Here is a 26,689-nt window from a genome sequence, read left to right as displayed (position 1 = left end):
ATTCCCAGTATTTTTATTGTTCAATTTTATTTACTGTAGCAAATGTATTTGTTGAAGATGTAACATAGGACTTGCATTTTTAGTAATGGGAGACTTCAGAATTAATCAGGGTCCATAAAATTTAGCATTTGTTTCTGAGAAAAAAAAAATAATTCTAGAACCTTTAGAGAAATATCATACAAATACAGAAAAAGGAGAATGTCTCTTCATTTTGGTCATAAATCTTTTAGTAAACAAAATAAAAGGGTAAATGTTTCTGGAACAGATCCCTTCTTTCTTCTTGAATCAAGTCACCTCCTACTGAATTTCTTTGTGGAGCATCTTCCAAGTACATCCATTGCAATTCTTAGTGCTAGGCCAGACCTCATCACCTGCACTTTATCTGCTATGCTAACTATTGTCACCACTCTCTTTCTTATCTCCACATTACACAGATGGCTTTGCTACAATTTCTTCAGAATTCTGCTGCAAAGAATAACATCTGAGTTAGATCCCCTCTGATGTGACCAAATTCTCCCTCACCAATGCAGTCAGTTGAAATGTCCAGCGCTTGCCTTTTTGTTCGTGAATATACAAGTGCAACTTCTCACTCCGTTTTCTCCCTGGGCTCAAATATCTAAAGAAACTGCCTTTCTCCTGCAGCAGTTGATCACTTTACTGAAGTATCTTCTCTAAACAAATTTTTTCCAGAAGACCTGTCACTGACAAGCCTCTCTTAAGAAGGTTATGATTATCATAATTCTGTGTGAGGTGGTAAAACAGCCTATCACAAAGTTAACAAGTTGTTGTCAGTACAAATCTCCCTAAATAATGTTGATTTAAGGCCCATTCTATTTTCCTCACCAAGTGTTACTTCTGCTTCTCAAAGTACTTCACCTTTACTCATTCCTTTAGACACAGGCGCTGTGCGTAAGAGGTAAGTATCAGTATTCTTGCTGTAAAACAAGGAAAAGAAACATCTGGTGCACAGTAGGCTTTGCTCTGTGCTCATTTGCTGTACTTGGTGACGTTCAGGAGAGCACGTGTCTAAGAATGTCACAGCCCTACGTACAAGAGAAAAGTCATATGGGAAAGGGACTGGAGCTAATGAAAGAAATGTGGTTATTGAAAGCTAGTTGAAAAAACTAGCTGAGAAAATAGTGAAAAAATATTGAAACCTGTAAGAGGAATGTCTAAGCTCAAGACCTTTGTCTTCTGGGAAGGCGTGAATAAACACTGACGGAGAAGGCAGTTGTTCTTGTGTATCATGAAAATACATCACAAAGGCATTATGAAATATAGATGGCATTAAGACAGGTTTTAACATCTGGATCAATTGAGATGCTCTATTATTAGTTCATAGTATTTTGGACAAATTTTAGATCTTGGATGATACTTCTTATAAAAAGAGTGAGGTGGAAATAATTCATCAAATGCCATAGGCAATTTCTGAAGCAGAAAATGCCACCACCACCCCTGGATTATTATTATTATTCAATTCTTCTTGGATAGTAGCTCTAAGCTATAACAAAGGCTTAGTATGAATTCTGCTGTTTCCAGGTAAAAAAATCAGGATGTACTTGTGCTGTGCTGTACACACGCTGAGTACAGCACTTTCCCACTTGTCTGCCATTTTTTTATTTTTTTATTTTTTTTTTTAGGTAGATGAACATCATTCAGACTCGTAGTGACTTCCAACTTTCATGAATTCCCCTGAGATATTTAGTTGATCATGGCTAGAATAGGGCTCCAGTAACAAGTGCTTAAGTCTGTAAGCTTTTAAGTTCATATGTGCCTAAACGTGAGACTTCACTTGCCATTGCCTTAAGTAAGACTTGCAGCATTTCAAAATCCTGTTCTTCAGTGTCAGATCATGACATTAGGAGAAACCTGGTTTTGCAAACTGTAAAACTACATCCTTGCTCATGTACCTTAAGTGAGCTAGTTTTCAAAATTGTTCATTATGCAGGAGAACTCATAACTCAAAATCAGCACTACTTATATTTAGATGCTGGGAACAGGATTGTAAGAATCTAACTTAGTGACCTTTTAAAAAAATAAAAACCTGGCTATATATTTTTAAGGCTTCTTAAAACAATCATGGATACTTGATGGTTTTGAATATCTAATTTGTAATCAAGAGCCTTCAGAGTCAGTGGTTGGCGTAAGGGTTATGAATACTTTTCTCTTTATGTGCTACACACACATTGAAAAGAAGATGTGTTTCAGTGTTTGAGGTAGGTTAATTTTTTTAGTCACTACTCAATAGTTTGTAGGTTAGAATTTCAATTGAAATAATTCCATTGAAAATTTTTTTGAACATTAAAAGCTAACAATCAACATTCATTCAATCTTTGGGGATTTTCCCCTCCTTAATCTTGCAAATGAAAGCTTCACAACCTGACCATCTCAATGTGAGGTCCCAAATTGCCATTTCAAGCCACAACAGTGGGTGTTTGCAAAAATATCCATTTTATCCCTGAAATGGTGGAGTACACATATTGTTCCAGATTGGCTAGCTCCCCAAACTGGTATTTAAAAGAAGTTATACAGCCTCCCAGTACACATGGCAGTGTTGCTAGCAATAGTGCGAATTCTTGCAACATTTGCACTCGTTTGTGGAACAGCTTGGTTTTACAGTGTAAGCGAACTAGACAGCTTATTCGTATTACTTAATTTTAAACTTGCTTTTACAATATAAAACGAATCTATAGAAATGCTAGTCTAAAGCCAGTACTGTGACCTTGGAGCAACCCAGTGATGAATTATACACAAACATTCTTATAAATGACAAAATTTCTTTTATTCTCTGTCTCCCTTTAGAAACATTTCTTCCTCAAGCTACTTGCCATACACTCAATACAGCTCTCAACATACTGGGTGTGGTGTAGTGTATAATTCTAATTTTATTCTGCTTTTAATATTTGCATTTCCAAAATCAAACAGTTTCCTGGACAGTCACTATAACTTTTCTTGTTGCTGTCTCTGTAACACTATAGTCGTTACTGTTGTCAGTCCTGCTGGGACCGGGGTACTGGCTCCCAGAAAAGCACTCCTCCGACCAGTGTCACGCACCGCTATGTACGCACTGATCTTGAGTTATCTGTTGAAGCTATATAGGTATACAGCTATACTGTGGACTACAGCTTTTAGAGGCGATAAACACACCTTTGCTTAATTTTCATGGCTAACTGGGCTACAAGATCCATCGGCCGTGCATGCTCGGTGTCTGTGCTCAGTGCAGACAGTGGGGAGGCTGCAGGGTGGCCAGGGGCTGGACCCAGCTGGTTCCACAACGGCCCTGCCACAACGCACCACGGACCCCAAAAGCCGGGCTGGTGGCACCTCTAGGAACATGTTCTCCAGCAGTGGCATGAGGCTGCACAGGCAGCGAGCAGTGAGGGACAGTGTGAGATACAGCCCTGCTGGCAGCCAGGCCAGAGGGGGGAAGGTGGAGGTGTCAGCGATGATGGAGTGAAGCTGAGCCTGGGAAATAGGCAGGGATGGGGGATATTACTTATCGTCTGTGTTTCTCACCATCTAACTCTGTTGTAATTGGCAATAAATAAATTAAATTATTTTTCCCCAAGCCAAGTCTGTTTTGCCCGTGATGGTAACTGGTAAGTGATCTCCCTGTCTTTATCTTGACCCATGAGCTTTTTCCATCTCATTTTCTCCTTCATTGTGTTAAGGAGGGGGAGGCAGAGAGCAGCTGGGTGGGCCGCTGGCAGCCAGCATAGGTCAACCCACCACACTATGCTGCTTGCCATCACTGACCATTAACTTTTATCATCTAAGAAAGACTGAATTTTGTGGAAAGAATAACTCATACCCCACCATTTTTGCCCAGATTGATTGCCTGAGAAAGAAGAAGGAAAATTTTTTGAACTTTAGTTGATAAACCTGGGTTTTTTTACATAGAGTTCCTTTCCCACTTTTGAAAGTTCAGTACTCACTACATTAAATACTAAAGTTTTAGACTACTTTTAGTAAAATCTGTCATCTCCCCCAGGCAGTTGAAGTAGGTGTTAAATAGGTTCCTAATTAAAAAAAAAAAAAGGTATTATAATAGACAAAGTAGAGAACACTAGAAAGCCATTATAATCTTTGGGTTTTTTCTTTAAATTGTATTCAGGTTTGTAGTATTGACTAGTTTGTCATAGTATGGTGCCTGATTATTTCTGAGCTGAGAATGTGCAGGCCTTCAGAAGTTTCTGAAATGTGCTTCTTACTCTCATATAAGCAGAGCATCCTATTAAGCAAGCATAGACTGACCTGAAGAATATGCTATAGGGGGTAGGTTCCCAGTAGTAGGGGAGAAAAACCCTTACTTACTACTGTATCCAAAGCTTCTTTTTCATTCTCCAGGACATCAGTGCAAGCTGGGAAAACTTTCTGTTTTCAATTTTTCTAGTTTTCTAGCACAAGACAGTAGTGCCTTAGCCAAAATATTTAAACACCATTGATTTCAGAATATTAATCTGTAATCCATTTGTAGCCTCCGTGTGGTATTGAAAAAGGGTGTCAGGAAGCAAACAAACAAACAGGAGTTTCCATTTGTCACCCAGAGTTCTGACTGCCCCTTCATGCATTTGTCTAGCCACTGAGTCACTGAGCTTACGGTATTGTGTAACTTTCATTTCTGTGGAGGCTTGTTATATTAGAAAAACTGTTCCAAAGAAAGCAACAATTATGACATAAGCACATCTGGCTCTTGCAAATTATTCTTTATTAAGCTTTCATTTAATTACTTGTGCTGAAAGGTCTGCTTTTGATTACTGTAATTTTTTTTATTTGTCCATCTGAATGATAGTAACATTGGAAATTACATACAAACCACCTGGCTTTTTTCTTACTAATAAGGCAAAGTTTATATAGATTTATGTGTGGAAGAGGGATTAGGATCTTCCCTGTTTATGGTGGAAGAATTATTGCTGATACCAATTCAAGGTGAGAGTTGAAATTTAGTCATGGATGGAAATTAAACCTGTTTGGTTTTGTTCAGTAAACACTTTAGATCGGTACAGGAACGGTTTGGTTTAATGTACATGTCTTTTATTATGTTTCAGTTAAACTTTCTGAAAAGTTCCATGAGGGTGTTTTTGTATTTTCATCATGATTTACAGGAGTTTTTAAGGCCTACCTTCTTACTAGCATTTACAGAAGTTATAACAGCCATCATGCACCATGACATAGCCTGTTGCCTAAGTTAACTTTCATTGCTATCTAGCAAAGATACAGCATTGTCTTTTGGTTGCAAACGATTCCCATGTCAGTTCCCAGTAGAGGTTCTGGAATTGGTGGGTAATTCTGGGTATGAATGGAAAGACTGGAAGCATTGTTGGTTTTGACAGAGGTTTATACATATTTTTTGTAGCCGGTGTTGTAATTTTACCATTTAAAAAAAATGTTTGGACATGATACAACATTTGGTTCTTTACCATGATCATCATTAGCAAGAAATTAAAAAAAAAAAAAATCAGGTAAAAATCAAATTAAGAAAAAGGATCTTGTTGTCTGGGAGTTTTCCGGTCTTTTTTCTTTTTGAAAATAACAAGAAAGGAAAAGCCACAAACAAGAAAGTGCTGAAGAAAATCTATAATTCCTTGAAGAGAAGAAACAGCAGAGCAATAGAAATTATGTACATTCACAACTTCTTTTTTTAGGAATGTTGCAGGAATATATTGTATATCTTCTTGTCTTCCAGCAACTGTATGCAGCTCAGCTGGCAAGCATGCAAGTTTCTCCTGGAGCCAAAATGCCATCTACTCCACAGCCACCAAATACGACAGGGGCACTCTCACCCACTGGGATGAAAAATGAGAAGAGAGGGACCAGCCCGGTAACTCAAGTTAAGGTATTTTTCAGTAAGGAAAAAAAGTCGGTTTCTGAAAAGAATGGTGAAATTAAATGGTCTACTCAATTGTTTTACAGTTGGAAGTTGAACCACGGGAAAGTTCTTCAATATTGAAATAAAATATTTTGGTTTATTGCTATATTATCAGTATAGAGATGGGAAGAGAAAGTATTCACTTCTTGCTTCCACAAAAATCAGGTGTCCCTCTTCCTATCATAGGCAGTACAACAGATCCATCACTAAAATGTGATATTTTCAAGACTGCAGTTTGTAATCTAGTAGTGTGTGTAAATGGCACCCCTTCCATGAACTGTTTCAGACTGAATTTATGAGTATCTTAAAATACAGTAGTAGCTTATATTGTTAGGACACAACAGAGACTGTAGATCTCCTAATTATTTTACAAATCTCTAGCTGTACTTGTTCTACAGTTTTGGAAAAAGTCTCACATAAAAATTAGATGGAAGTCAGGACTCTGGGGAAAACAGATTGATTTGACTTTTGCTGATTTCACACAGCTGCTGACAACCGGGCTGCTCCTTGTTGGTTTTGCACCACCGCTGAATGCTTGTGCCTGCTTCTTCGCACTTGCTTGGAACCAGGCAGCTACAACATGGCAATTGCCAGCAGCTCGGAATGAACATCCTGCACCCTTTGAAATCTGTGGGGCAGCTAGTACCTTTGGGTGGAACTACCTGGCTTTTATTTCTGTGTTCTCCTGTGGTGGTTCTCAGTTTCATGAGACTGAATATGCTGAGAAACAATTTACTTTAAGCTGTAAAAAACCACCAACATTCAGAAGTTTTTCCAGTTTGAATGATAGCGCTCTATATGCACAACTATTTAATCTAAAGAAGACATAGAGTGTCTGTGGAGAGAGAGAGAATATGCTTTTTTGCTAGCTGCTAACACCTTACAGGCACACAGTCCAGAGTCTCAAATGAGTCTGGGAAGATTTTACTCACTTGAGGTGAGGGTTTGGTTTTGTTGTTGCTTTATTTTTTTTTTTTTTATGACATGAGAGTAAAACATAATTTGTTTTTTCATTATCATCAATCATTGTGGTAAAGTGTGGGTGAGTAGATATTTCTGCCTGCTGATAAATTTCCATGACACTTTTTTGCTATGCTGAGAGTACTAATAAATAAAAACTATTCCATTATGGCCAGATCTAACATTTATTTAGCAAAGTGTTCACTTTACTTAACTGTAGATGTGTATTAGCCTAATATTTTACCTCTTGTAATCCAATGCCAGGCTGGAGAGCAGTCAGTGAAATTTACCACATATGCGGAGTTTGTTATGGTCAATACAGAAGCCACCAAAAGCAAAGCCCAACTGTTTCAGCAAAGTTGCCATACTGTGGTGATATCTAACACCAGTGATTTATGGTATTGAGAATATACTACTGACTACTTTAATGTGAAAAAGTAATTTCATAAGTGAGTGAGCCAAATGGATCTACACCAAACCAAACTTTTACTGTATGAGTAAAATTTTCCCTGGTTAAATTCAAGCACATATCTCCTTGAACCAAAGCCAATACCATTCCAGCTTTGTGGCCAGCTGAGTCCTATTACAGACTTGACCACATGCAAATTCTTGGGGGGTTCCCTAAATAATTTAACTTGAATGGACTGAAATATATGTTAATAAAAAAGAAGCCTTTTTATTCTTATTTTTATTAAGCACACTATAGCATTGAAAATATTAAAGATAAACTACAAGTGCTTCATGTGGACAAATACCGATGGCTAATGAAGAAATTAATTACTACTATCAAAACACTCTAACAAACTAGTACATATTTGCTGGCTTTGCAAATGGTTACTTTTCTAAGACATGAAAGTTTTGATGATTATGCATTGCTTTACAAATCCTCTATATTTTCTCTGGTTTTAAACAGTTGTTTGTATATGGTACATGCATTATTTATAGAACTAATGGAATTCTTTTACAGGAGTCAGATCTTTCAAAAAGTAATGATACATTTTTTTAAGTTAGTGACCAGAATGTTTTCCAGCTTTTCAGTTGTCTTGCATAAATAAGAATGCTGTCTATGAAGTACAAACAAACAGGTTCTGGCAGTGTTTAGAGTTCTTTTTTTTTCACATGATTGTGTCAGTACTAGTCAGAAAATTATTTAGAAATTGAAGATGGCAGCATAGATTCATTTGTGTACATGCTCACAGTACCTAGTATGGCAAACTTCCCAGTCTGAAAGGGGCTCTGAACTCTCACAGAAATTTATTGAAGCCACTTTGTCTATGTGCAAGGAAACAGCTTGCATGTCAATATGGCCACAGAGCACAAGAATGGACTATGTCCCCTATACGTTTGTGTTACTGCTTTCACCTGGACTCTGAACAGGTGTGGACATCGGTGTGCACTTCAGGGTTGGGAAGAATAAAAATGTTCTGCAGTTTTATGGAAACAGTTCAAAATGGAGATGGCATTACAAATACCTGTTTGCTACGTTTTCCTGTTTAATGCATTGTGTGTGATCAAATGTACTTTGCTAAATCACCTCTTGACCTTAAGGGGAATGGAAAAGATGAGATAATGTAGTGTATTATTTTATTCTGACATAAATTTCTAAGCCTTGAAGTGATCAGTGCAGTGTTTTAAAATATGGACGATATTCTCTCATATCCAGCATAATTCTGCTTTGGGCATATTTTAAATGAGAGATCTGGCTTACTGGGCTCTTTAATTACAGAAAATCACTGTTTCACAATTTTCCAAATGCTCTGTCTTGCTTAACATGTTAAGCAAAAGGAACAAGCTCAAAGAATGGGAATAAGGTTACATTGTGAATATCTACCCTGATCAAAGAAATTAATTGCTTGAATAAGTCTTCTTCCAAAACTTATAATATTTTTTAGGTGGACTTATTCTGCTATAACACCGAAACAAGATATATGTCAGAGATAATTTCTTCCATAATTGCATACGAAAAGTATCAAAAGATATAGAAGTGCTGACACTGATTTACATATCATTTAAAAATATTCCTTGTCTTTATACAAATAACATGCAGATACATTAAAGGTTGAATACAGCAGAAATAACCACAGAATACAGAAATAATTACCGAAGTATCAAAAAAGCAGCATAGTAGCATTTATGTGAAAAAAAATATTCTTGATTTCACATAAATCTGTGAAGAATACATGACAAGTTTAAATAATAAATATTATAAAATTTACAAAATTAAATAGAAAATAAAATCTATTTTGAAATGTGTATAGTATGCATTCATTCCTGTAGTAAGTCAAGGAATTTTAATTCAGTGAAATTCTTATCTTCTATTATGGGGGAACAGCATAGATTATTTTACTAAACAAAACATGCACTCAAAATAAGATGCATGGAATGTATAAGTTAGCAGCAGCATTAAATGTGGGCCAAAGAACTGTCAAGGCTTCCAAATGATTCTTTCATAGAAGTACTTCAGATTCCTTAGTTTCTAATACATTTAAAAATAAGCTACATAACTTATTTTTATAGTGCCAGGAACTTTTCAAATAGAACCAATGCAAACGCTTTACTGAGCTGCTGGAAATTTTAAATAATTCTTTGTAAATGCCCTAGGTTAATTTAGATCTCTGAAAACACATTAGGAAATTAAGCCATAATGTGAGCTAATTCAAATTTTAATTTGGCAAAAAGAACGATCCAGCCGCATAGTTAATGTAAATAGAAGCATAACACAGCGAAATTAATGAGGTTTCCTTTCGTTGAATCTTAAAGGAGGCAGATAATTAGCTCCTTTTGTTATTATTGCTGGAGAATGTGGTATTGTCTTCGAGGTGTAAAGTAGCTGCTGCTTGCAGAATGATGTGTTCATTTGTCTTTTCCTAATAATTATTTACATTAAACTCTTGTAGGATGAAGCAGCCCAGCCACTGAATCTTTCAGCCCGACCCAAAACAGCTGAACCTGTCAAATCCCCAACATCTCCAACACAGAACCTCTTCTCAGCTAGTAAAAGCAGCCCAGTAACAGTGACGAACAAGAGTGGCATCCCCAGCCCGCTCGGTGGATCTCTGGGAAGAGGATCCTCTTTAGGTAACTAATCTGTCCTGGGGAAAGGAGAAAACTGGCAAGTTTTCTACATGAAATCTCAGCTTGAGCACACTTCTGAATTAAGTAGATATTTGGGGCTACATTTCTGTTAAAAAAAAAAAGCAGGAAAGAATTTCAAAGAACTCTTGAATGCCAAGGTTTTACAAAATTAGCCAAAATGATGCAGCAGTGATATGCTACATGAAACACAGCAAATAAACATATAATGTAAGAAATATAGACACATACAAATATATACATATAAGTAAATAGAGATGCATATACATATAAGTAAATCGAATGCGTAAAAGAAGCTTCTGTCTTCCCTGAAAACATCCACTGGATGTGTACATGCAAAGTCAACTTGTGAATTTTGACCTCTAGATTAAACAAACACCAACCTTTGCAGGCACACAGCCTCTGACACAGGACATGGCCAATGGCTGATGCGATTACTGTACGTGCACTGCAACACCGTAACACACCTTAAAGAAACACGTTTTCAAGCACCTTGTGGAAACAAGGTCAGGGAACATTTAGTATCTCCATGGTTTACAGTAAACCAGAAGCCAGGTGAGAAGGTAACTCCAGATGTATTTTTCACCTGTTTAGCCCAAATATACTGTTAGTTTTACCCAGAACAGCATTCTAAAAGAAATCTAATCATCTGCATTCTGGGTATTAAGTTCATCTTACAAAGACCATATGCTGATTTTTTTGGTTGTTGTTTCAGGGTTTATTTTGGGGGTGTGGTTGTTTAACAAAGACAGAAAGGCTTCAGTCCAGCCAGTTTACTCTTTGTTAATTTTATTATTTTTTCAACCATCTCTCAAGTTTTTATTAATTCATATGCTTGCAAATAGAGTATTTTTGACCTGTGTTCAAGACCCTTTAATTAAGAAATAAAGCTTATTAAGTAATGAAACAATATTGATCTGGAAACCATGCATGAAGTCTAGCTTAACAAGTCAAGAAACAGAATCAAGAGCTGAAAAGTGTAGATGATGAGCCCTAAAGTTCAAACAGTAAATTTTAACAGTGACTAAATACTTACTGCAGACCACTTATTCACAATTGGTAGCTCAAGTGTACTTGTAAAATATATAGAAACACTTGTGAATAATGAACAGATATGTTATATACATACATTAAATTTATAAAAATGTGATTTGTTCCATTCCAAAACACTTGGGAACATCATGCTCTCTCAAAGACACTTTCTGCAGCTAACTAGATATTCCACCTGTCAATTTATTTCCAGCTATCACTGCATTAACATTAGAAAGTGGCATATTAGTTTGAAGTCACAGACCATTCCAGAAAAATGGCTAGAAAAGATACACCTAAGGTGTGAATGTTTCATGTAAAGTCATAAAAACATTTCCTTTCAACCCTTAAGTATAAAAGAAGTGAGGAAAACATCAAAAACCAGCAACACAGGACTGTTTGCTCCATTTTTGCATTAAAGTTGGTCACTGGGAGTCTAAGTCTCTTTAAAAGTCATGAAGATATGGTTCCCAACTTACTTAGGCTCCAGGATGGAACTTAGTTGCTGAATCAGTTCAGAACACTGGAAATTTTACCCAGCAGGAACAATGGTTGTTCTCTAATATGTTGCTTTTATTTTGGAGAGGGGTGCTTCAATCAGACGGAAACCATCACAGTTTCATTTAAAACATCTCATTTTGCATCTCTTAAATCAACTGTTTGATTCCCAGGATAAAGCATGAGAAACCCTTAATCTTAATCTTTTTTATTCTAAAAGAGCTCAGGGTCCTTCGAGGTTCAATTTGCTATATTTTTCTGAGCTGAACTTCAATGAAGTCAAAAGAATATAAAAATTATCTTTGAAGGAGAATTCCAAGGGTTGGTGGGTTTTTTTTTTTCTCTTTTTTTTTTTTTTTTTTTAGTGGGCTTTTAGTAAGTGCACAAGTATAACAAATTCAAAGCTTTTATAAAAGACATTTCCTTGTCAGGTAGATGCACAGGTCATGCACAAACTTTGATATTGCTCAGAACTTCCTTGCTAGAATGCATATACACAGATCTACCCATGTGCACTGTAGAGGATACTCCCATGCAGGAGCAGGTGGATCAAGATCAAGTTAAAGCTTCATCACAGCAACACAAAACAACCCCATATTCTAATTTGGATATTTACCTAAATAAAGTGTGTTCTCTGTTTATAGATATCCTTTCCAGTCTTAATTCACCTGCCCTATTTGGGGACCAGGACACAGTAATGAAAGCCATTCAGGAGGCTCGAAAAATGAGAGAGCAGATCCAAAGGGAGCAGCAGCAGCAACAGCAGCCGCATGGCGTTGATGGAAAATTGCCCTCCATGAATAACATGGGTCTAAACAACTGCCGGAATGAAAAGGTAATGTCTCACACTGCCTCACAGTCTGTCATTCATTCTTCTTTTCCCTGCAAATAGCTTCTTATTTTTATATAAAATTTCTTTTTAGAGCTTTTAGCTATCTCTGATTTCATGTTAAACACACCTTGTCACTTCACAGTGCTGTGCTGCAAACTTCTCTATGTTTATATGACAGCATTCAAAAAAAACCAGTCCTGCGCACTCAGTGATTAAGCTGTAAGCATTCATATAACAACGTGGAAAATTAATTGGTTGAATTGTTTGTGGTCACTAGGTTTTGGATTGTGCTTTTGAGAATGATTGGATTGATAAGTATGGCAAAGAGGCCAGTTATGTTCTAGTGCGGTCGAACATTACGATGCTATTGAATGTATCTTAGTGTGCTTGAATCTGTGACTCAGATGCAGAACAAAGTATTTAGGCTCAAAACAGTGCTTTTGGCTCTTAGAGAGCAAAGTTCTTTGTTGAATCTTGTCTGTAGTTTCCAAACACAAATATGAAATGGGGCACTTCCATAAAATGTAAAATGAGAGACAGTGGTAAGACAAGGTGACCGGCATAGGACTGAGCAGGACATCATTCAGTTTACAAGATAGCAAGCTGGGATCATATCTGGAAGATGAGGAACAGTTTCCATCACATACGCTTTAAGGACCTCTCAGAGGACAAAGGAGTCTCTTGGAAAATTCTTTGTATCTGTGTTGTCCTACTCTGTGCCCTTTCCAAGGTCTACAAGATCTGCTCCAGGAGCAGGTCTCCATATGTGTGTGTGTAACAGAGGCAGTGAACACTGAATCCGGTAATTGGCTGAGCTATGAGGCACCCCTTTTGATGAAGAATGCTTCTCTGTTAGCTTCCCTAGAGGTGGCTTATGCTGCAAAAAAATACAGCCCACAAGTTATTTTTCACCACTGACACAAAATCAATTATATACCACAATACTAATTCCAGTTAACTAGAAAAGGAAAAATATTATCCCAGTAATCACTATGGCATTGGCAAATAGGAACAGTTATGATGCAGTTTAGCAATGAATGAAAAGAAAACTGACACATTCATTAGCCTGTAAAGCAACTAGTGTTTCAGACTATTTGCTGGAAAAAAAAGTAAAAAGGAAACCCAGGTAGCCTTCAATGCCTGCAATTCATTAATGAAAATACCGTGATGTATCTGTGTATCAGAGAGTAGGTTCTTCGCATCTTGGGGAAAGGCAGGGAGGGGAAAAAAGTTCATATTATACTCCAAAGACTAACAGGAATCTTTAGTCCAGGTTGAGTATCTGAGCTCAGCAGAATATTAACTATATCTTAAACTGTGAATTGATGACACTATGATCTCTTCTCATACCACAAGGGAATACTCAGTGAGTAAGTGGATTGTAGCAAGGCACTGAAAGGCAAAGAAATGTTGTAAACAGACCCATCAAAGATTGATACATACCTTTTAATCTACATTTCACATTTTTGCTTTATAGGTTCTTTACAGTACTCAAACCAAGAGAAAGGCTCTGTGTCTATTAAAAAGATTTGTTAAACTGTTGCCACACAAGCCAAATTCAGAGGCAACGAAGTATTTATTTCTGCTAGTTTGTTTAAATGTCAGCATTAAAGAACTCATTTAATACAGATTGATACTATTAAAAAAGATAGAAAATAATAACTGATAAAGCAGGCCATTTTAAGACAACACTCTAATTGTAAAGTCAGTATTTGTCTTAACCAAACGGTAGGGTACTAAAGCCCAAGTTATAAAAATAAAATAAATGTCACACCTATGATCAGTATTAAGAGTTTATAAAATTATACTTATTATTGTAAAATGTATTTTATGAGTTTCAGTGGCTTGACATTTAAAAATATCTAATACACCATAAGGGCTATTAAAAGAATTCTTAACATTTGATTTGATTTTGAAAAGTAATAAAAATGGCATCCACTTACTTGTCAGTTCTGCTCCCCAAGTATTTTCAGTACCATGTTTACATCTTGTATTCGATATAAAAACTTCCTATTTTATCTCACCTTTTAAAGAACAGTCAGTAAATATTTCAGTAAATAATCTGAAATTTCTTTTTTGTGCCAGTTACTAGCAACACACAGATTGATGCACAGCTTCCAGATTGAGGTTGTACATCAGGCAGTCAGAGGAAAAGAATTTTTTTACTTGCAAATATAGCAGTCAATTGGAACTCTTTAACAAATATAAACAACATCATTCTCAAATGCCGTCTTTTATGGGGAGACTTTTCATGGTAGCACTTGCAAATTTTAAAACCTAAGGATAAAACAGCAGCAAGGAAATCTGTTGTTAAATCTCTCAGGGCCCTTATATAAGCCTGCTGGGTTTATTTATTAGAGCATGTAGTATAAAGTGAACCATTAAGGCAGGAAAAAGTTGTAATATGTACTTTGGGTTTACCTTTGGTATGCTAGTCTGTTATCCTTGCTCTCTAGATGCAAGAGAAGGCAGGGTTTACAAAGAATAGGATATAAATCAGTTATTTTAAATGACGATAGATCCCCACTCTCTATCTTAAAGAAAATAAAAGAATTAAGTCAGTCATGAATAGTAAGGGAATGTATTTATAATTTATAGCAAGTATAAAATACATTAAAACCAGAAGCATCCTTTGCACAAACAGAATTCTAGAATAATCTTATTTCCCCCTTTACCCACTGCCTTTCAATTTTTACATTATGATATATTTCTTTTACTCTAAAAATGATGGGCAGGATGATCAAAATGGGGGGAGGGGGAGACAGGGGGATGGGAGGAATGATACCTCACTTCAATTAGAAAAACATAATTCTGAAATAATTGTATGCCAAGAAGACTGTGTATAGTTTCTGTCATATCCCAGTGAAGCTTTGATAACATAGTTGCAGTTTTGGATTGGTTTCTTTTGAAGAATCAGGACCCTATGTTTTCAGGACCAAATTTTCAGAAATTGGCTTCAGGTAATTAGACTTGTATAAATGAGTAGCTAGATGCTGGCACCAGGAAAAGATGACAAATTAATTGCCTGCAGCTGGTTTAGAAAAAGCTATTGAGTTCTGGTCAGTTACTGGTCTTCAAGTTCAGATAGCTGGTAATAGTTTGTTGTGCAAATGATTGCGCTTACAGAATTATGTACATAGCTTCAAAGCCTGGGCTTAGGCTTTTTAGAAAATGTGTCATTTAAATCTCAGAAAGCTTTGTATTTGGTTAGAGACACAGAATTGAAAATTGCCTCTGTTCATATTCTGCTGCTCAAAAAAAAAATCTCCCACAAGGCTTTAAAAGTGCTCACGAGATTCGCCCATCAGAAAGACGAAAAGAAAACCATGCAGCACTCTGGCACAGTCAGACTTTGTCATTCGCTAAAGCATTAAGGTTAGGCTCTACTTCTGAGGCGATACAATTCTATGGGCATCTACAATTACAACTTTGTCTGCTGGTGTGGGCTGGGGTAGGCAGGTATCACGCAGCCGCTCACACACTCCCCTGCAGTGGGTTGGGGAAGAGAATCAGAAGGGTGAAAGTGAAAAGATCCTGGGTTGAGATAAAACCAGTTTAATAGGTAAAGCAAAAGGCACGTGCGCAAGAAAAGCAAAACAAGGAATTCATTATTTCCCACAGGAAGGTGGGTGTTCAGCCATCTCTAGGAAAGAAAGTGTCCATAACGTGTTACGGTTACTTGGGAAGACAAATGCCAAAACTCCAAAGATTTCCCCTTCCTCCTTCTTTCCCCAGCTTCTGTTGCTGAGCATGATGTCCTATGGTGTAGAGTATTCCTTTGGTCAGTTGAGGTCAGCTGGCCTGGCTGTGACCCCTCTCAATGTCTTGTGCACCCCCAGCCTGCTCACTGGAGGACTAGCATAAAAAACAGAAAAGGGCTTGGTGCTGCAGAAGCACTGTTCAGCAAAAACTACGACATCCCAATATTATCGGCACTGTTTTGGTTACAAATTCAAAATACAGCATCATGCAAACTGAAGTTAACTCTGTCTAAGCCAAAACCATCTACAGATGCAGATCAAGTGTAGTGTGACTGAGGAAAGGGAAGAAGTAACCGTGCCAGTTGTTTCACAGAGTAAACAGAAACACTGGAGAAGGGGACAGCAGAAAACAGGTTTTAGAGCTCTTTCCACCTGATATAAGCACAAGTAAAATTGTACAAAAATTGGCTTTGTTAACAGGATATGACTTTTTTTCAGTCAAGCCATGATTACCTTCAACAAAAAAAGAGCACTTAAAAAAATTTGCATTGCTAGAGCTACTTGTATTTATTTTAGTATTTTGAACAAGCATGATTGCCTAGATTTGCTTTGATTTAAGGCTTTAAATGAACCTGAAAATGCTATATAATTTGTATGATACCTGACATTATTTTTAAAAGGACCAGATCCTACCTTTTTTACACATAAAGTATGTAAACACTGACAAAAACATTGCAGGCGATCTTTGTAGAAAAAAGATAGGCAGAAATGTGTTAATTGCACTGGATAAAAATAGATGAAGTCAAGATAGAAGATATGCCCAATTAATAATCACCACAGATCTGGATATGCCCCCACCTCCCAATTTATATAAGAAGCATATTTATTGAGATTTGAGAGGAAGAAGAATTTAATATAATGTTTTAAGGCTTATATTCCATCCTCACTCTTTTGTAGATTTGCAGGCAACTGTAGAGTTGCAGTGGGAAACCAGAATTAGACCCCAAAATAAATGACATGAGTCATCGCTTACTTCCTGGGAATTATGGTACTTTAGCACCTCTTATAATGAGCCTTTTATTCCTTTCTTATTTCTGAATCAAAGTTTTACAAGTTGAATCCATATCATTTATCCTAATATAAACCACAGTTTGTATGCAAAATGTGTACATTCTTAAAAACATATATTATTTACCCTTGGAGATGTTACAGTCTATTGATCAAATCCATATTTAGGCACTTGGATTTGACTTGATAAGCCATAACGACCCCTTTGGAGGTGTTATGGTCTGCTGTATTTAGGGACTGTTAAATATGTGGATTATTGACACAATAGAGTGTAACAACTCCTCTGGAGCTGTTACGCTTCATCATCTGTAAGAAGCTACTGCACATGCGTACAAACTTTGCTTGATAAAAACACTTCAGGAAGTCTTTGTAGGAAAAGTTACTAGTCATACATAATCTTTTGACTGTGTGCAGCCCTGCAATGACTCCATCGTTGTATTGCTTTTTTTGAAATGCAAGCAGCACTGGATTATGTTGCCAAGACTTTTTAACCATCTTTTTTCTCTCCATACGTTCAGGATTATAGACAGAGACAGAGGCAGTAGTCACACTGTCCTTTCTGCACTGCAGGGCATTTCTCCAACAATCACCAAGAGAAGCACCTTGCTATTAGCATCCTTGTTTTTAGTAATTTCTCACATCAGTTAAAAAAAGGAACATAGTTAAGAAAATGCTTTCCCAGTGCCTCTTCCATTCAATTATACTTTTACCAAAAGTAGGCATGACCACCCTTAAACTGAGAACAGGAATAAATTGGTCATAAGGGCTCTGTGGATTTTTATAAATATTTACGAATAAGTAATTTAGATTTGCAGGGACTGAATCTATTCTCATTAGGTTTTATCTTTTAAGAAAAACTTCATATACTTTCTTTTTTCCTTATAGAAGAATATTTGTACCTACTAAATAAGAGGTCAGTGCTTATATTTCAGTCTGCTGAGAGACGTGACAGAAACTGTAAGCATTTTAAATTGGATCCTTATTTCTATTGTTTATTTCTTAGCTCTACTTGTAATTAAAGGGAAAATACCTTATAATAAGGCCAAAAAATAGATAGCAATATTAACAGCAAATGACCAGTTTTGCAAAGTTACAACTGTCATTACGGTGTTGTCTCGATAGTCATTGTACCAAGTTCTGTTCTCACTGCAATTTAAGGAAGGTCCTGCCCCATATAGCTTTCACTTGTGTGGAGTTTAATTTAAGTTAAAATATATATATTCAGATTCTATAATAGAAAATTTGGAACTGTATAGAGAAAAAAAAAGACAGACACTGATTTACTTAAGGAACTGTTACTGTGCTCTCACTTTCTTGCAAGAATATAGGCAATTTATTCAACTCAGTGGGAGTGTATTCCATCTGTCTAATGAAGAATCTGATTTCCACAAAGAGACATTGCAACTGGGAAACTGTTTTTCCTGAATACGTCATTCTGCTCAGTCGACAAACTTTTCCCTGGGGAGTTTCTGAGACATAGAAGGACATGTTTCACAGAGACAACTTCTTTACAGTTCCATCATTTTATAACAGATAAATGAGTTGTCTAAGTTAAATGCCCCAGAATAGGAAAAAGTTTCAAATACAAATCCCAGCTGTCCTCATAATTCTTACAAAACAAATGTACTTTATACTTTACTGTGAATTTGGCCAATTTAGTAATCTACTTGTGGCCATACATATTATACGTAAGCAATAATTTTTTTTTTTTTTTTTATACTGATGGTCAAAGTTAACTTACAAAATCTGTATGTGGGCACCAGTATTTTGAATTAAAAATCTTTATAAAAAAAAAAAAAGAAAGAAATATAAAAGTATTCTGTTCCAGATTTTTTCAGAACTGCAATAATTTTGCAATTTTCTTGTTTGGCTTGAGGCTTATCCTAGCTACAGGAACAATGTGCCTGCATTTTGTATAAACTGTAATATTACCTTAATAATTTGGAAAGATAAATAGTGACTCAAGTAAAAATTTTCTGAAGTAGCTGTAATGCAGGAGCCTAAGTCCCGCTGAACTAGCTCTGAAAATTTTACCCAAAGACAGACAGGCAGATTTGTGACTGTGTATACAGTAACAGATTTTTTTCAGTGATATTCAGCAGTTTTGTATCTTTCTCTAGTACTTTTAACGATAATTTGGACAATTCAGGATTTCAGCTGATGTAATACTGCCCCCTTTTATTAGAACTGGAAAACATGCTGGCCTTCAAACATTTAGTTTGTAGCTGAAGAAATTCTATTTATTTATGCTGTTGCTTCCAATATTTGACACTGCCTGACAAGATAACTTAAAGCATGAAATCAATATAAGTTTATAACAATGAATGTGGGAAAAAAAGTAGTGATTCCAAGTAACATTTTTGCAGGGTGTATTGTGTGTGTTATGTGTGCACTTACTAGGCAGTACATGACGCCAGGGAATTCCCTCCTATTTTTTCAGGAAGTTCAAGGGGTTGATGATTTTTGCTTTTGTCTGAATTTCTTTGTCATACGTGCTTGCATTGGTTTTCTAAATCAGTGTATTTGGAAGATAATAGGTAAGGCACAGCAAGTATTGTCTTTTTTTTGGTTTTCTTTCTTTTTTCTTTCTATGTGAGGTCTGATCAGGAATTAGATGCATCTTTGAATAGCTGAATGATTTTAATATCTCTCAGACACAGAGAAGTGTTGCAGTGAATTTATCTTTACAATTAGAACTTTAAAATGTAATTTGAAATTAAATTCAAAGCAGAACATCTTGAAAAAAAGAAATTAATCCCAGGGTCTCCAACCATATCTTTTAAAGAGAAATGTTTCCATTATAAACAAGCAAGGAAAAAAAAAAGTAATCTGACTTTCAATATAACCCTGAAGCCTGTTCTGTATCACTAGCTTTTGAAGACATCACAGGAAACAAAATCAGGTTTAGAAATTGTACCCTTACATGAAGAAATGTTTAATTGGATCTCTGTGTATTTAGTGAGGAAGGTGATAAAAGTTGTGACCGCACATGCGCAGAGAGGTCAATAACACTCGTACTCAGGTTATGAGTTATGGGAGGAAAACACCAGTGCTAACATTAGCCTCTGAAGAACAGAGCTACATTATCACGGCCAGTTTTGTAATGGGAACCAGGTGCAGAAGGCTGTGGGTATGAAATCTTGTCAAGTCAATTCCTCAGACTCGAGAGATAGAAATAGTAAAACTGCTCATGAAACGTTAACTTTCTGTCTGTACATAACATATGATTCAGTCCTTAAGTGATCACATGCTATTGCTCAAATACTACTATTTAGACCTAAATATTCATATTCATGCCTACCAATATACCTACTAATTTTTTTTTATTTGTAGAAATAAATGTGTAGAAAGACATAAAAATAATGTATTTGAAATTTGCACACTAAAAATACATATTCACTGAAACTGTGGAACTGACAGGAAAAAAAAAAAAAAACCACCAAAACCAAACCCCAAAAGAAACAGTGCAAAATTTCTGGCATATGTAGGTCATATAATTTTACAGAAAAGTTAGCTTTGGTGTCAGCTGACTATTGATCCAATTTTGCACCTATGGAGGAATTTGCTCTGCAGACCTTTGTTTTTAAGCATTTAGGTCAATTGTCTTGCTTTCCAAAATTGTCTTATTAAAGTTATTAGTTTGTGCGGTTTTTTTCCAATGTGTCAGATGTGCAGTTAGGGATTTTTAGTCCCTCAAATTATGCAAAAGCTAATCAAATCTAAGATATTTGTCTATTGATTAAATTATAAAAATTAATTAATTAAGTGAAAAATATGTAATCTTTGCAAAGTAGAAATCATGAAAACTTTATTGGACCATAAATTAACAAAAAGTTTGATCAGTCCAAAGATTATGTGCATATATAAGAAATTAAAAGAAAATGTACCTAAACATAAAGAACCTATATGAAATATTATTATTAGAATGACTATATACACATATATATACAGGTAGGTATGGGGATATATATAAACACAAACACTATAGTGAAGAAACTTCCCTTATTAGGTGAAGTTCTAAAGTTTTTCATGCTTCCAGTTTAATCACAAGAGTGCTTGTCAATAAAATGTTATTTTCAAGAAAGAAAACAGCACACTCTTTTCATATTAATAGCTATTTTTGCATTGGAATACTGGCTGCTAGTGTTTTAGCCACTACCTATGCTTAATAGTATGCTTGTATGGTCGCTGAACACAACTGTGGTTTTTTATTTCTGTTGTCAGGACTACTTGAAGGGGTTGCCTAGCTGCAGGTTTTAGAACTCATTAATAATTATGATGATAATAATAACAATAATAAATGGAGATTTGGCCCCTTTCTTCTATTGCCTTTCCAGCTCAAAAAAATGCCAAACACACTGCTTTTTCACTCGCATGGAGTATTTCCTGTGAAGAAGATAAAGGCTTTGTCCTGTTTTGGTCTTCTCCCTTAAATCTTGGAGCAATGAAAAATCCCAAGGGAACAGAATTAGATTAAAATGGGTCCCAAGAGTGAATGTTGAAAAATTTGCACAAACCAAGAAGGATAATTTTTCCCAAAGGATGGTGTTCTACCATGAAGGATAGTGTCTTTGTGATGACTGTAGCAGCATAATGATTGTATTTTCTTATGTACAATACATTTCCTAAGCTACTCAGGAGACTTTGCAGATATATATTGAAATGTATTCCAGGTTTTTATTACGCTTCTCCACAAAACAGTAAAGATAGGTTGAAAATTATTGTTCAAACATAAATTTACTAAGACAGGGATATATTAATTGATTTAAGTTGTGGGTCAGAATGGCAGCTGCAAAATCCTATTGTATCATTTCTTCAATTGTCCTGAGAACTACAGAATACATTTGCATGTTATTTCACACTTAAATACAGGCAGAGACACCCACAGAAGTTACTGCCATTTATTTCCAAACTCTGTGTATTCCTCCAAGTAAATTCACAACACCAAATTCATTGCCAGTATAAATCTTACCTGCAGTAGGTTAAGTACAGCAAGGATAAATTTGGATTACTTTCTTGGATACTTCATTACTTTCTAAAATTAAAAATGTCTCCTGTTTCTCAAGTATCATTAGGCTGAATCAATAGGTATGATAAATTGAAATACGCTCCCTGTTGTTGAAGAATATTTACTTAGCTGCTTGTTTCTGGGATTATATGCTACTTCGTGCTGGCTTAACTGTTTTGCTTCTATCAAAAGAATAAGCATGCTAGCAGGTAAAATTGTTGTCTTTTATCTCATGAAAAGACTTGAGCAAATAATACAGAACGGTATTTGCAAATGTTTGTTTGAAACCTGATTAATGCAGTTTGGCCATGCTTATTCCTTCCTTTGTTTTTTTTTCATAAATACCCATGCAAACGGACCTTTATTTCTATGGGTGTATTTGCATATTAACATGGACATTTGTGCACAATTAGGCATTTTCTGTTTATGCCCAAATTGCTCACCCCCTGTTCATAAAAATCTGAGACTTTGATGCAGCACCCACTTCAAACTCCATGCTGACCAAATGAGGAAAGCTGTATCAGGGAGCTCTTCCAGGCCCTGATACAGTGTCAATGCTAATTATAGATCTTTCCAGCAACACTGTGAACTCTACAGCAATTTAATCTAGGGGTCCTGCAGGCCTTGCTGCCCTATAACGTACCACTGCCATCTTTTTTCCACCAATGGTATATCAAAGGCAGATTCATCGTCTTTTCTGTGGTGCTGAAGCTAATGGATGCAGGAGCTGATAGATAGAAGTAAAGGCTTTCCACTACCTAGGAGGTCTTTTGGCTGAGACAATTCCCAGTTGTTTTGTTTTCAGGTTGTTTAAGGCAATGTTGTAATACTTATCACTGAGTCAGGCATTGAAAACAATTTAATTTGTCTTAGGTGACCAACTGCAACATAAATCACAAGCAGCAAACTATTGAGCATAGAGTGCATAGTTCATACGTAACTCAAAAGTTAGATTGTTAGAACACTGACATCTTACTCATACATGTATAGAAATTGCTGATCCTCTGGGGCAGTTTGAAAATGTAAGAAAGACTGTAGTCGTTGGATAAATTGTTCACTGCACGTAGCTTGTCCATCTGTAGTCACATAATACTAACTCCATAAACAGGTCTGTCTCAACTGGAAATATGTAACAGGGTAATAAATGATATTCAACATCAGGTTACTTGTACTAAAATCATGTTCAAGTCATAGTAAGCTGTTATAACACTACTTAAAACCTGAAGTATGCCTATCCCACAAGCTGAAATTGCCCAGTTTACATCCTGAAAATCTACAGACAACATTAATTTCCCAGTATTTCACTTTTATGCCTGTGGCCTCTAACATGTTGCAAATGCTTCTATAAGAAAGGCTGGAAAAACATATCAAATTTCTGTTCTCTTCCACTTGCTGACATTCATTAACTGAGGGAGAACATTGAGACAAGGTTTTGGAAAGATCTCCTCTTCACCTACACCCGTTCCAAGGCAATTTATTAAGCAGCCAGTAAGAGAAGTGGACACTTGTGGTTTAATGTCAGACCCGTGTTGATCAGTAGCTGGGTGCATGCTTTCACTGTTACCTTGCCAAGGGCTTCTGGAGATAGAAGGCAATGGAAGCAATTCTTATCTCACTGCCATTTTCTTTGCATCCTTGAGTTAAATTGCTAAGTGACAATTTCATTATATGGCTCGTGTTCAGATGAACTATCTTTTTATATACATACAGATTCTTGCTTAGTGCATCTTACTTTTACATGTTTGGTCCCTTCCCTTTCTAAAGCACAGGAACACTGCTTAATTTCAGATGTCAGTACAAATAGAAGCCATCACTAGGAGAACGCATATTAGAACCGTACATAAAGTGAGTCACTGACACATCATGTACTGTAAATCAGCAGGTTGTCAAAACATATTTAGTTACCAGCTGCTTGCCAGAATTCTTTTCCTTGCATGATGCCACTCAAGCTCTTTGAATAGTCCTGAATAAGTTTCAGTTGTATGGCTGCACACTTTCTCCCAAGGAATTACCTGCATGTCCTTTGCATAACTCCTGTGTTTTACTCTTCAGTATCACACCACATCATGACAAATGTTTCATTGATAAAGTCTATTTCAATTCTTTGTTTTCTTTCAGAAGTAACCCAAAACTTATACCTACAAGAAAGATATTTTCCTGCAAAATTTTGGTCCCATCCTCTTTCACCTGAGGTTTATTTTTTCTCCTTCTTGGCAAGGACTGGGCTGAGTTAACATTCACAGTTGTAGACTGACAATGTATATACTGGAATACCTATCAGTCCTCTGCACTAAATAGCATACTTTGCTGTGTAAGATTTCCATTCAGTGCAAAAGACATCCATATCAGTATATACTTGCTACCAAGGACAGGCAAAAGTAATAAACTGCGGTGTGGGAAATTTGTAGGGAATGTGTGAGTTATGCCACAAAGGAAGCACATGAAGTGTACTACTTGTTTGGTCTATCAAGTGATTTCTCTTTATCTCCATCCATGCCACGTTACTGTAGCTGTCTGGGAATATATGTTATGAGAACATAAAGAATCCAGTGAAAAGGGGAAAAAAGCACACAGTTTACTGTTCATGACCCCATTTCAGTTCTCCTAATGTAAAGCGTTTCTATGTTAAGGATAGTCTGTGCCTCTCTGAATCAGGACCCAAATTGCTTATTCACACTTCAATTGTTCTGAGACTCTACTCCTGTGGTATTACAAATGCTCCTGATGTGGTGCAGACTATGGTTTAGGTAGTGGAAGTCTCTGGCATTCTCTTGTCATGACAGAGAGGGAAATTTTCTTGCAGTGTTTGTAATGATCTGCTACCTTGGGTCTCCTTTCCTTTTTTTTGCCTGCTGCTTGCCCTCAGGGTGCTTTTCTGGAACTCTTGTAGTGTCTCATGAAAACCATACCCTCATATTGCTGTTGTGTGTTGTGTCTTAATTAATTAATAGAATAGCACACAATTTCCACAGTAGAAATCACACTAACATCTTACATGATGAAAAGGGAATATTATTTCACATATTTTTGTAATGTATGTGGCATATTCTCTATGCAACTGCATTCGTGTTGCTAAACCCTGCCTTAAACTTGGATTTGAGTTCACGATGAAGCTAAACACTGAACATTTTCTATTTCAAAATTTATTATGTTTTTGATTGCTTGGAGGTAACAAAGGAATAGAGATAAAATTAAAACCTACATTATAAGTTAATCAGTCACATTATTTTTTTCTTTAATAGTTCTTATTTAATAGTGATGAAAGAACTCATTTAGGATCAGATCCTTTTAGACTCTGCTTTGAACCAAATTGAAGCAGGTATAGTTCCTGGGATGAAGATCTTTAACAGATTTGAAAGTCAAGAGCTATCTAGGTTCCACACTCTGCCCCTCCAGAGCAAAAAGGTTCTCAGAAACCTGGGCTGCAGCTCACTGCCCCCTCAAGGACATAAGTCTGAGCTGTACTAAAAGATTTAAAGGGTTGTGGACTCTTTTGTGTTGGGAGCCAGTTCGGTGGAGGGTGAGTGATGGGGCAGAGCTTCACTGCTGCATACAGGGTTTGTGAAACTGAACTTTGAATGTATTGCAGAGTAGGAAATGAGAGAGTAAGGGAGAACACAGGGATATGAAGATCCTGTGAAGATCCTGTCATTTGGATGGTGGATATACAACCAGATAGCTCCAGAGTATATTTTTTTCCTTTTGGCACCGTTCCTTTCAGTTCTCCCAACATATAATCATTTGAAATTCCTCTTCTGTTTCTGAACCCTAAGAAGCAGCAAACTTGGGCCTTGCTGTTTGATTTCTTCTGATATCAGACATCCCACTGGGGCCCTTAGCCATTGGAGAGGTTTGATGGAGTGGGAAGAGATGTGTTTCCTCCTCCTTAGCTGCTCCACCAGATTGTTGGGTGGGGAGGAGAGAGGGAGCAGACAGTAGATTTTAACATTCGAAATGGAGGCTCTGATGTGACTGATACCTGAGCCAGACATACTGATGCTTATCACTGCTTCTCGTAGCTGATGTGGCAGCAGGGTTGGAGCTGGGGGGAGGTTGGTACCTGATGATGCAGAGTACCCCTCCTCTCGGAGAGTGAGGGAGAGCCTTGGTCAGCCTGCCTTTGCAGAAGTCCACACACTGGAGATATCTTGGCCAATATAGCAAGCAGTAAAAGGATATTTTTCTTTATGTTTAAAATCTGTGTTACAGATTTACAGGAAGTATTTATTTATTCTTCAGATTAGCTGAGCAGAGATGAATGTAGAGATCAGCACAATGCAGCAAGATTAAAAAACCCTTTCCATGTGAATTAATGAATTTCAGACTGCTTTTCATAAACTAGTTTTTCAGAAGTCATCTATGAAGGCTTGTATAAAGAATTTTTAAAGGTAACTTAATGGGATGGAGAAAAGGTTTAAAATTATCTACTGGGGCTGTTGCTGGAGATATTAAATATTGATTTATCTTAGAGTAAGAATCGTACTAAAGAGTGAGGCTTGTAGTCAGATCAATTTATCTGAAATACAAACTGTATGGCCATATTTAGTACAATGTCAACATGAATCTTAAACAGGTAGATGTGAAAGGTTGATCATTTAATCTAAATCAATTGGCTCTCCAAATCTTCAATT

At 36.4% G+C, this 26,689-nt stretch overlaps 1 protein-coding gene across 1 annotated transcript in view; it reads left to right on the top strand.

The window, feature by feature from the left end:
- The window catches only part of SOX6 (SRY (sex determining region Y)-box 6), a 239,801-nt gene that overhangs the window by 173,104 nt on the left and 40,008 nt on the right, over nucleotides 1-26,689 (top strand). The window contains exons 9-11 of the mRNA XM_010150535.1: nucleotides 5,687-5,836; nucleotides 9,727-9,907; nucleotides 12,094-12,284. Of these exons, the coding sequence (XP_010148837.1) occupies nucleotides 5,687-5,836; nucleotides 9,727-9,907; nucleotides 12,094-12,284 (522 nt within the window). The remainder of the gene's footprint in view (nucleotides 1-5,686; nucleotides 5,837-9,726; nucleotides 9,908-12,093; nucleotides 12,285-26,689) is intronic.

The sequence above is a fragment of the Eurypyga helias genome, unplaced genomic scaffold, assembly GCF_000690775.1.
Source record: "Eurypyga helias isolate BGI_N326 unplaced genomic scaffold, ASM69077v1 scaffold8274, whole genome shotgun sequence".
NCBI classification, from domain to species: domain Eukaryota; kingdom Metazoa; phylum Chordata; class Aves; order Eurypygiformes; family Eurypygidae; genus Eurypyga; species Eurypyga helias.
This window is presented reverse-complemented; position numbering and strand designations above follow the sequence as displayed.